General features: G+C 58.8%; 1 protein-coding gene across 1 annotated transcript in view; it reads left to right on the top strand.

Moving 5' to 3' along the window:
* Positions 1-2,305: 2,305 nt before the first annotated feature.
* The window catches only part of ATP11A (ATPase phospholipid transporting 11A), a 51,611-nt gene continuing 42,515 nt past the window's right edge, over positions 2,306-11,401 (top strand). Inside the window, exons 1-7 of the mRNA XM_029938392.1 lie at positions 2,306-2,383; positions 3,177-3,323; positions 4,064-4,144; positions 7,115-7,222; positions 7,789-7,917; positions 9,822-9,925; positions 10,617-10,667. Coding sequence (XP_029794252.1) covers positions 2,306-2,383; positions 3,177-3,323; positions 4,064-4,144; positions 7,115-7,222; positions 7,789-7,917; positions 9,822-9,925; positions 10,617-10,667 — 698 coding nt within the window. The remainder of the gene's footprint in view (positions 2,384-3,176; positions 3,324-4,063; positions 4,145-7,114; positions 7,223-7,788; positions 7,918-9,821; positions 9,926-10,616; positions 10,668-11,401) is intronic.

Below are 11,401 nucleotides of genomic sequence, written 5' to 3'. Positions count from 1 at the left end.
CTGGACTTCGTGGAGCTTCCACCTGGGAAGATTGCAGCAGATGATGCTCTGTTGTTTCTTATGCGTAAGGTGGAGACCTAACGTGGAGGCGTTGAGGAGTCTGTAAAAGGTCGGAGGGTGCGGTGACCCGCTGTCCCGCCCCGCCCGTGTCGGCGGCGCTGTCTGTGCGTCCCCGTTCTTCCCCGGGCGCGGAGGCGCGTCGGCACCGCGTTTGACTTCTGTCTTTCGATTTTCCTGTAGGTGGAGGGCGGGGTTTCCAGTAGGATCTTTTCCGTGTGACTTTGGTGCCAAGTAACATATTTCAAGTATTTGGGGGAAGTTTGGTGACCGAGTGGGCAGTAAATACGGGCCTGGGTGCTGGGAAATGCGGCTTCCTAGTGGGCTCAGGAAATCCGTGAAGAACAAAGGGTCCTCCGAGGCTGGTCACGGAAACGCGGAGACAGACAGACATGCGGTGCCTGCGTGCAGACTTGTTTCCTTTCATCTCCTTTTAAACGTTTGTGGAAAGTCACTGACTTTCATCATGGCCCCTGTAAGAGAAAAAAAAATATATATATATATATATCTTCCTTAAAAATTTAAGAAGATTGATTGTGTTTGTACTGTTTGTCAAACTGTAAAATTTTAATGACTCCATTATTTTCTTAGCACCGCTTGGAGGCAGAGCTTTGATCCCCGCCCCTCCCTCCAGGGCACACGCTGCTGACCTCACTTTACACGTGACAAAACTGGACTACAGTCCCTCAATAATTCAAATAATTCACTAAAGTTCACTGGATTTTTAGGTGTTGGGACCAGAGTTTGATACGGCCATATGTTCTGCAGTAGAATAAAGATGAAATACTTTCTTTAAAAAATTTTTTAATGTTTATTTATTTTTGAGAGCAAGAGAGAGGGGGGGGAGAGGGGGAGACACAGAATCTGAAGCAGTTCCAGGCTCCAAGCTGTCAGCACAGAGCCCGACGCGGGGCTTGAACCCATGAACCATGAGATCCTGACCTGAGCTGAAGTTGGACGCTAAACCAACTGAGCCACCCAGACGCCCCTAGAAGAAACACTTTCTGAATTCCGTAGGGTAGTCAGAGCCTCCTGAGGTGGGGCAGCAAATTAAGAATTCAGACCATGGCTTTTTTGTTCTTGGGTTGGTTGGTTGGTTTTCTGAGGGGTTTTTGCGGGGAGGAGACATTGCCACCATTTTGGGAGAATTGGCAGGCAAGGGTTGGTTTCTTGGGGTTTCGTTTGTTTGTCTCTGGCTGAGAAACCGAGGTAGACAAGATGGAGACTTGCATTCCCTGCTCTCCGTTAGTGCCGTGGCCCCGGGCCTGACCTGGAGACCTGCGTCCGGCCCTCCGTCTCTTCGCAGTCAGACGAAAGCCTAGTGTGCGCCTGACAAAACCCAGCACCGTTTGTGATGTGGTTTCTGCAGACCAGGAATACAGAATGTCCTCAACTGGATAAGGAACATCTGTAATAAACCCACAGCTGACGTCATTCTTAATGATGAAGAATGAGATGCTTTCACCCCGAGACTGAGAACAGCGCCAGGGCTCCCGCCGCCGGCCGCCTGCAGCGTCTCAGCGATGTCCTTGCTGACCCAGTGAGGGAGGAAGGGGGACATGACAGACGCAGTTTGGGAGGGAAGAAACCGCCGCTAACATGTGGCGTGATGGTCAGCGGAGAAAACCCCAGGGAGAAGTCCCAGGAAAACCTCACAAACAGCATGGCCAGCAGCGGACAGTTGAATTCACAATTTAGAAACCCCATTACGTGAACACGGGAAAAAAGAGAAACACATACATACTTGTAACAAAATATGGGCAAGATCTCCGTGAGGGAAACCATACAAGTGTGATGAAGGAAAAGATTTAGGTACACGGAGAGACATTCCGTGTTCGTGGATGGGAAGGCGTCGTGTTGTGACAACGTCAGTTCTGTCCAGCTCTGTGGAGTCGGCCGAATCTGAATCTGAATCCCAGCAGGTTATGTTGTGGCCATCAGGATGCTGATTCTGAGGTTTGCAGGGAGAGACCAGGACCCAGAGGGGCCCATTGGGGGGCTGGCGCTGCCCTGTGTCTAGACCACACGTCAGGCTGCTGCTCCTCAGGGCAGCGTGGCCAACGGGACAGCCCAGGGCCAGGAAGTGGCCTCCACGTGAGACAGTCAGCTCGTCTTTGACGAAGGAGCAATGACCGCACAACGGAGCGGAGACCGTCTCTCCCACCAATGGTAATGGAACTGCTGGGCGTCCATTTGCAAAAAGTGAATCCAACATGGATGGTCCACTTCTCAGAGAAATGGACTCGGAATGGACCGCAGGCCTAAATGTAGAACCCAGAGCTGTGGAAGCCTAGATGGTAGCATGAAGAAAACCCACGTGACGTGGGTAGGGCCACGAGGGGGTGGGAAGACCCAGGGGCCCGCTGGGGGCCTGACGCTGGAGGCCGCGTCAGAATGAGAGTTTCTGCTCCTCAGAAGACACTGCTGAGAGAGTCATAAGACGAGCCACCAACACGAAACATCTGCAGAACACGAAGGCCTGGGTCAGACAGGACGCGGCAGGGAAGGGTGCTGGGGAGGGTCCGGGGGCAGGTTTGCGAGCCCTCGGAGCTGACGGACCAACACGAGCTCAGTGTTGGCTGGAGACCAGTGGCCTCTGCGACATTGCCTTTTGCAGCACAGAAGTTAAGGAAACTCCTCCTGCAGCCGAAGTCAGGAGTCTGGGCAGTAGGAGGCGGCCAAGACCCAGCTCCCCTTCTGCACCGTGAGGGGGCCACGCGGGGCTGAGCCCAGACACCTGACCGCGGGGACGGCTCCGCCGGCCAAGACGGCCTGGTGAGGCTGATCTCTCGTCGCTGCCTGTCGCCAGCTAGTAGCTCGCCGGCAAGACCAGAGGGCGCCTGTGGAGGCGTTACCGTCAGGGAGGACGGCAGGCTGTGTGTGCGTTAACAGTCACAGGTTCCCGGGACACGGAACCCGTTTTAGCCGTAGAGCTGTCGTTACACTGCGTTGCTGGGCGTCGGGCCGTCCAGGCCTGGGTAACCGGTGTGCTGCTCTGGGGCAGCGTCCTGTGTCGGCAGTTCATGCTCACGGCCGGCCAGTTGAGAAAATGGCTACAGAACTAAATTTTGAATCTGGTTTTGTATCTAAGACTAAACCTTCTGTGCTTTGAGACGCAGCGTGACGTGGGGAAGCACGCTGACCGCACGCGCCTGCGGGCTGTTCTTTCTCCACAGTACACCTTTTGGAACTTCATACCCAAGAACCTGTTCGAACAGTTCAGAAGAATAGCCAACTTTTATTTCCTTATCATATTTCTGGTACAGGTAAGGCTGCTGCCCTTTCTGTTAATCACCTCAAGCATACGATCCAAGTAAGTGACTTTACTCCCGCTGACGGGTTTGCCGAGGAGGGAGGGCAAGGGGGCTGCCCTCACCTGCCCGTCCTCTCCCGGCTTCCTCCTTCAAGGACAAGCGCTTCGGTGCCTTTGACTTGGTTCTGGCCCCTCCCAGTCCTGGGGGGAGTCAGGCTTCCTGGGCTGTAGGAGAAGCCCAGCAGCCTCTGGGCTGTGCTGCGGCCCGTTCCCAGCGCACAAGGATGCTCTAAGGGACCCCGAGAGGAAGAGAAAGGAGCGGACCAGGGAGCCCTGCACCAGAGACCCGTGGGTCCGATACGCTTCAAGAATAGCAGCCCCGTTTTCCTCAGTCACGTGAAATGCAGTGCAAGGCCCTGCAGAATGTCCCCGCCACTGAATTATTCAAGTAATGTAATTGAAGCATGGTGCCGAAGCGGAGCAGGAAACTAAAATAAATCTGCCCTGGAGTCAGACTCTAGTCTTTGCCAGGGTTGGTGCGGTTTCCTGAAGCGGGTCCCTTAACCGGAGCGAGCTCTGCTCGGTTTTATAGGAAAGAGGGTGACTTAACCCCCATCTGCTAGCGCTCTAGTCGGGGGATAAAGTGGGAAACAGTAAAGCCTTTGAAATAAGCAAAAGCAAATGTTTCTAACCAGTCTAACGTCAGTAGTGTGTGTTTTTGAGATCAGCCCTACAATTTTCTTTTAATTGCAGTTGATTATCGACACCCCCACGAGCCCAGTGACGAGCGGGCTCCCGCTGTTCTTTGTCATCACGGTCACGGCCATCAAACAGGTGAGTCGCCGCCGACCTCGTTACATAACATCCCCTTCTTCCAAAGCAGGGTCCCCCCCCCCGCCCCTGTTTGTTTTAGCTAGTCCGTAGACACTGTAACCAAGTTCTAGAGATTTGTTCTGGTAACTGTCTTTGATGGACACGAGCTAAAATAAGAGAGATTATGTAACGTGGCGGCTAGCGGGATGCTGTGTGCGTCTGAGGGGGAGACCAAGGTTTTCAGGTTCAGAAGCTACCAGAGAAAGGATCTATTTTTAGAGGAGGTTCTTAGCCTGTCCACACTGCCGGCCGTCTGAGCCCGAGGCACCTGCCGTGTGCGGGGTGCGGGTGCGGTTCTCTAACGGGCGGAGGCCCGCCTCGCGCGGGGCAGGGGCTCTTCTCACGGGGCCGGCACACACCGGACGCACCTTGGTTATTTCTGCCATGCATGGAGCCGTGTTTGTGCTGCAGCCATCGCACTGTCTGGTTCTGGAAAATTCCCATCCCCCCCGGAGGAGCCCGGAAGCGCCCCCCTCCCCGGCCTCCGGCAGTCTGCACCCGTCCGGCCACGCCTCCCACGGGCTGGGTGCGGAGCCGCTCTGTGTACTCGGCTTTGCACCTCCCTGGTGACCAAAGATATGGAGGATCCTTTCCTGTGCTCACGTCTTCTTCAGGGAAAGGGCAGCAGATCCTTGGCCATTTTCAAATCGGGTGGAAAGTCTTTTTATTGAGGAGTTGCAGGAACTCTCTGCGTGCTGCGGATACAGACTCCGTGCGTGTTCCCACCTCGGTGTTGATCTGTCCACCCTCCGTGTGGGAGATCTGGATAATGGGGGAAAGCGGCACCTCCTGGTGATGGATCGATGGTCAGATTCTTGCTGCAAAGCCATGCTTTCCTGGTGTGGGTCTTAAATAAACACAAAGCGTGTGCTTTATGTGAGCTGTGGTCGGAGCACAGCCGTGGTGCAGCGGTGACAGCGCAGGTCAGCCCTGCGGCGGTTTTCTCTGACGGAGGAAGACGGAGAACGAGCCTGGGCCTGGCGTCCTCCGTGTGCGAGCGTCTGCACTGGCGTCTCCTTGACACAGAACTCTGAGCAGCGTTTAAGGGTTCCTTTGTGTGGATGTGGGGTTTGCTTCTCACTCTTCAGTACTCTGGAAATACAGGTTTGAACAAAGTGATTTTCCTTCAGACCCGTTCAGCAGGGATGGTCATGTGGTTAAATGCGTCCGCTCTCCGCTGACGGGCGTCTGGTGGCGGCGCCATCTCGGAAAACCGTTTGGCCCTCGGGGGTGAGGCAGAAGCTGTGCTTGGCGGGGCCCGTGCTCCCGAGGGTGGCCAGTGCATGCAGCCGGTGTGTGTTACACGCATCCCAGAGCACATGCAGGCCCTGCGCAGGCACTTCGTGGGAGGGAACCTCGGGACTGGATGTCCTTCGCGGGGTGACGGCGGCACGGTCATTACACGTGGGCCACATGGCGCGGAAGACGCGCTACTGAGCGATGCACCTCGTGACTAATATTCAGCGTGTTGTCCTCACGCCTTTGTAAGCACGTGAACACTTCAGTTGTTTGTGCCGCACACGCGTCAGAAAAGGGGAAACCGTGAGCAGGAGGGAGTCTGAGGAAGAGAGAGGAGGGGCCGGCGTGGGGTCGGAGGAGCTGTGTCCTCTCTCGGGACCTGCGCTGAGCGGCGGGCACAGCAAAGCGAGGTGTTTCCATTGCTCCTCTGTGTTCTTGGGAGAATGGCCGTCCTTTTCCCGAGAAGCTGGTGCAGAGCCCACGTGAGGGCCCCAAGAGGCGCTCGAGGGCAGGGGCGGCAGCCATAGGCAGGCAGAAAGGGGGCTGAAGGAGCTCCGAGGTCCTGAGGACACACAGTGCCTCCAGGACCGGGAAGGTGCACCTGACGTTTGGCTTTCTAAAGGCACTAGAAGACATTCAGCAAAGGTCAGGGCATGGGGTGGGGCATGTGTGCTGGACCAAGTGCTCACCATCGTCCACGCAGCCTGCCCACCAGTCCGCCCACCGTGGTGCCCTTTCCAAGAATGGGTGCAGAGACCCCATCAGGAATGTGCAGGGACCTGTGCCCGTGGCTGCTGCCATGTGACCGTCGTGCGTGACCCCTGCTGACCCTGCTCCACTGAGCCGCGCACACACAGGCCTGGAACCCACCCGTGGCCCGCAGAGTCCCTGCTCCTCTCCAAGGGCACCGGCCTGGCCTGCTGCCCGGCTCCGCAAGCACAGGCCCTCCTGCCCAGGCTCCGGGCCCCCCAGGCCGCGTGTCCCTCAGGCCATGTGTCCCCCCAGGCTCCGTGGCCACCCCCCACCTCCGCTGAGTGCCCCCAGGCTCCGTGCCCCTCCAGGCTCCTTACCCCCCAGGCTGAGTGCCCCCCTCAGGCTCCATAGCCCCCAGGCCACGTGACCCCCCCACCTTCCCCCATATCTGCACGAGTGCACTGTGGCCACACCGCCAGCAGTGGCTGTGACACGCTCCCAGGGCTCAGGGACCCAGTGAGGCTCACACCCAGCCTGCAGGAAGGGGCATGGGAGACCCCCACCCCGGTCCTCCCGCCCGATCTGGTCCTGGCTCCTCCGAGGCCCGGCCATGGTGCCGGCAGTGAGCGGCTGCTCGTGGTCCCCCAGCGGACTCCGGTGCAGACAGGGGATGCGTGTCCCGCAGGAGAAGGTCCAGAAGCCCTGCAGCAAATGGAGAGAAGTCAGGGCTCACGTGTCCCGATCACACGAGGCACAAGAATGCAGGGGCCGTGGGGCCACGGAGAAGTGGGTAGATTTGGGGCCTATTTAAGGGGAGAGCACAGGACTTGCTGGTGGGTGGGTGTTGGGCGTGAGGAGAGGTGATTTCTGCCCCTCGCCTGTCCCACGGCTGCGGCGGCCTGTCCGTCAAAGTCCAGACGGCCAGGCCCGGGGTGAGGGTGCCGCGCGGCCCTCTGCTCCCCAAGGCCGTCTGCTCCAGGGCGCATCTGTCCCCCGCAGGGCTATGAGGACTGGCTGCGCCACAAGGCCGACAGCGCCATGAACCAGTGTCCGGTGCACTTCATCCAGCACGGCAAGCTGGTCCGCAAGCAGAGCCGGAAGCTGAGGGTGAGCGGTGCCGGCGGCTCTCTCCGGCCCAGGCGCGGGCCGGGGTCACGGCGCAGGACGTCCGTCTGGGGCTGCTGACCGGTGCAGGCCGACCTCTTCCCCAAGCGCCTCTCGCTGAAGGCAGAAGCCTCCCGCAATCTGCTTCCTTAACTCTAGTTTGACGTGTGTATTTTCAAGTTGTAGTCAGTAGAACTGAGGGTTTAGAGCAGTTGGGTTTCACGGGCCCCGTCGGGGTTGTGTGGACTCAGGAGACGGTACTCAGCAGTCACGATAGAGCAGGCTGTCTAAGACGCTGTTAGAGAATCGGTTCTAGAACGAGGCAAAGTCATGTAAACGTGAGCTCCACTGGCTGGAGACCGTGGACAGAATCCACGGCTTTGATTTAATCTCCTGTTTCGGGGAGGCATCAGGGTTTCGTCATCGGCTAAAGGCCTGCCCTGCACACCTGCCCCGGCCAGCGGGAAGCGTGTGCACAGAGCGTCGCTGCCAAGGTCTGCCCTGCGGGGAGTTCGCTGGGCCCCCACGGGGGCCTCCGCACCGAGGCTGTCCGTCTGTCCGTCCTGCAGGTGGGGGACATCGTCATGGTCAAGGAGGATGAGACCTTCCCCTGTGACTTGATCTTCCTCTCCAGCAGCCGCGGAGATGGGACCTGCCACGTGACCACCGCCAGCCTGGACGGGGAGTCCAGCCACAAGGTGCCGTGCCTTCCCTCCGGGGACGCCCCCCCCCCCCCGTGGTGCCTGCAGCACCATGTTGTCAGTGGTCACAGGGCACCCCGGGAGCTGTGTGGGCCACGTGTCCCCCCAGGGCCATGACGCCGACCACGCCCAGCCAACACAGGAACTTCCTGTTACTCCCTAGCTGCGCCGTTTATCAGAAGGGCTGAGTTAGGAGGCGATGGGTGGACTGTGGGGATTTTGACATTTAGTGTCTTGCCTAGACTGGAACTGTGTGAAAGGTCATGCAGGAGTCTAATTGTTAAGTGACTGTCAGTTCAAAGAGTACCTTTTCGTTGGAATATCTTCAGGACTTTCTGAAGGTAAAATTCGTGTCTGGTCCTCAGTGTGAGGCTCTGCCCGGCAGTTGGTGTTACACAGCTTTATCCCGAAAGAATGGAAGCCATTGCTGTTACTTTTACAGTTTTCGTTATTTAAACACCAAACAAGTCTCCGAGGGGTTTAGGGAAGTGAGCACAGCTCAGCGGGCATCGGCCGACTGTGACTCGTGGCGGGGTTCAACCACGGGAGGGAAGTGCTGTCTGTCTTTTGTGGACGATTCTCCTCCTCCCACAAACCATTCGAGACTTTCTGGGCACATTTCCTACGAACGGATCCCGAGAGAGCTAACGTTCTGGCCCCTCGGATGCTAAGGAAATCCTAGGAGACTCGGTGACTGTGCTCTTCAGAGCCGGGGAGACCGGCGCCCCACCATCCCTGGCCTTTGGCAGCGGGCTGCCCCCTCGTGCCCGTCCCGGTGCCCCAGCGTCGCCAGCAAGTGGCCGCACAGCTGTTCCCCACGTGAGACGGGGCGGCCGTCGCCCTCGCCCGTTGCTGGTGGACACCGCCCTGCCCCCGTGGTGCCATCGAGCTTCACATCCTGTCTGTGTCTCTCCAACGTCACGTCTGCACACTCGCTCCAGCCTGGGGGCTGCAGTTACCTCAGCCCTGCCGGAAGGCTGCGGAGTCCCCGCACCGGCCACGTTTACGGCTCGTGTGGCCTTGGGCAGGCACTGTCAGCTTGTCTGCGGTCTCCGCATCCATGGGGCAGGCCTGTCTTCCAGGGGCTCCTGGACAATAGACTCAAATCTCCCAAAGCCCCAGTGCACAGCGGGCACCCCGACCTGTCGTGGATGCTGCCGCTGCCGTGTGATCGTGTCTCTGCTTGTTTTCACTGCGCCCTCTCCTGCCCACGCGTGAATTCGGGAGGACGGGAGGGACGCGCCATCTCGAGCAGGCCCTCCCACTCGGCTCTGAGCCCAGGCATTAACATCCGTGACGCCTCTGGCTGGGGCGTTGGCGTCGCCGGGTCCTCTTAGAGATGCCGGGCTTGGGGCCCCCAGAGCCTGCCGTCAGTGTCCCGCCAGCCCTCCAGGGTCTGAAGCTGGCTCGGTCCGCGGAGCTGTCCGTCGGGGCCTGGTGGGCAGCCGGGCGGGGAGAGCTCACGCTCACCAGCAGCGCCAGGCTAGGCGGGTTGTGATACGGGGCAGGAGCGTGCACACAGTAGGGCCTCACGGGAGGAAAAGGAACATTACCCCTGTCACTGTGACAGATCCACGTGTCCCGCTTTCCAGAAGAATGTCCTGCGACTGTTCCTCCGAAGTTGAGGGCGGCGGGCAGGAGTGAAGTTTCTGGCACCTTGTAGAGGATCACCGGTAGCACCAGGCGATTCAGTGACGCGTTAACGCGCCCAAACTCCATTATACGTTCGCCGAGATGGTAGTGGTGGGAACTGGTGCACGTTCTGTCCGAGGTGCTGACTAGGCCTGGCGGTCGGGCTTAGCTGTGGGCACAGCAGACTAAACGTGGGTGCCCCCCTGCTCAAGGGGTGCCGGGTCGTGTCCGACGTGTTGTTGTGAATTCACCTCTCCCGTCGTCTGCAGACTCACTATGCCGTTCAGGACACCAAGGGGTTTCACACTGAAGAAGACGTCGACGGCTTGCACGCCACCATCGAGTGTGAGCAGCCTCAGCCTGACCTGTACAAGTAAGTCCCGTCTGTGCTCCCGTGAGTCCTTGTGCCCACGTGTCTTCGCTCTGTGCCTGGCCGCGACCCGTGCCCTGCCTGCTCGGGAAGGGAGTGTGCAGCCACCACATCAGCGGCACCTGGGCGGCTCCGTGATGGAGTGTCCGACTTCGGCTCCGGCCACAGTCTTGCAGGTTGTGGGTTCAGGCCCCACGTTGGGCTCTGCACTGGCAGCTTGGAGCCTGGAGCCTGCTTCTGATTCTGTCTCCGTCTCTCTCTCTCTCTGCCCCTCTCCCACTTGTGCTCTGTCTGTCTGTGTGTCTCAAAAATAAATGTTAAAAAAATTTTTTAATTTATTAAAAATAACCACTGATTCAAAATGAAGATGAAACCAGGAATATGCCGCTTAGAAATGTTCATAGTCCAGCAAATATTAAAATCTGTGGCTATTTATGCAAATATCTGGACTGCTTACTGGAACTAGGCTTATTGAAGAAAAGTGGTTTTCTGTAATTTGAGGAACCTACTTTAAGGAAAATCCTTGAAGTCATGGCCGATAGGGACAGAGGACAAAGGGAGAAAAGGGGGAGGGGCTTGGGGAAAGGGCCAGCCCTCGAGCTTCCCTTCGGGAGCCGCGAGGCGGGTGCGGGGAGCAGGCGGCCCAGCTCGGGTCTCCCGCCCGCAGGCACTGACCCCGCTTCTCTGTCGCCAGGTTCGTGGGCCGCATCAACATCTACAGCGCTCGGAACGAGCCGGTGGTGAGGTGAGCGCCTTGCTGTGCCGTCAGGCTGAGTGAGTTCTCGGGCCGCTTTTAGGAGGATCCCGCCGGCGCTGCTCCGTCGGGCCTGAGGGCAGGATGCTGCCTTCGCGGAGGTCCAGATGCTTCTCTGGCTTCTCTTGTGAATGCGGCTCTTGGTGCTTGTGGAGAACGTTCTCTCCCCACTGTCAGGAGCCCCTCTAACTGTGCGCCGGGGCCCCCGTGGGAAATGCCCTCCGGCCTCTGCAGACCGTGGGGCTGAGGGACGAATGTTTGCTCAGTCTGTGCGTCTGCTCGCAGTCCTCTCCCAGACAGCTTTGGCTCTGGGTTTTGTCCAGTTTGAAGGGGAAGTGTCTCCCTGGGGACCGTGAATGACTTCAGGTCCTCGGCCGGCGCGTCCCTGGAGTGCGTCCCACAGCTCCCGGAGGGTCCGTGGGCTGGGCCGCCCCCCCCCACCCGTGGTGCTAACCACACCGGTGCTCCCCGCTCTGAAGTAGACCAGGTCGCGGGAGCCTGGCGGCCTCCCAAGTCACACACGCCGTCTCTCTCCCTGAACGTCGGGGCCCCAGCCCAGCCGTGCTCACAGGAGGCCATCAGGAGCGCATTCCCAGGCGCTGCGGGCGGGGTGGGGGGAGCCTGCGGGTCAGCCCGCCCCCCTCTGTGGCTCTGGGTGGGCTGGGAGCCTGCGCTCCTGACAGGTGCCCTGGGAGCAGATGTGAGCACCAGCCACTAGGTCCCCA

This window comes from Suricata suricatta, chromosome 4 (assembly GCF_006229205.1).
Source record: "Suricata suricatta isolate VVHF042 chromosome 4, meerkat_22Aug2017_6uvM2_HiC, whole genome shotgun sequence".
Taxonomy (NCBI): Eukaryota; Metazoa; Chordata; class Mammalia; order Carnivora; family Herpestidae; genus Suricata; species Suricata suricatta.
Note: the sequence above shows the minus strand (reverse complement) of the source record. Positions and strands in the feature narration are given on the sequence as shown.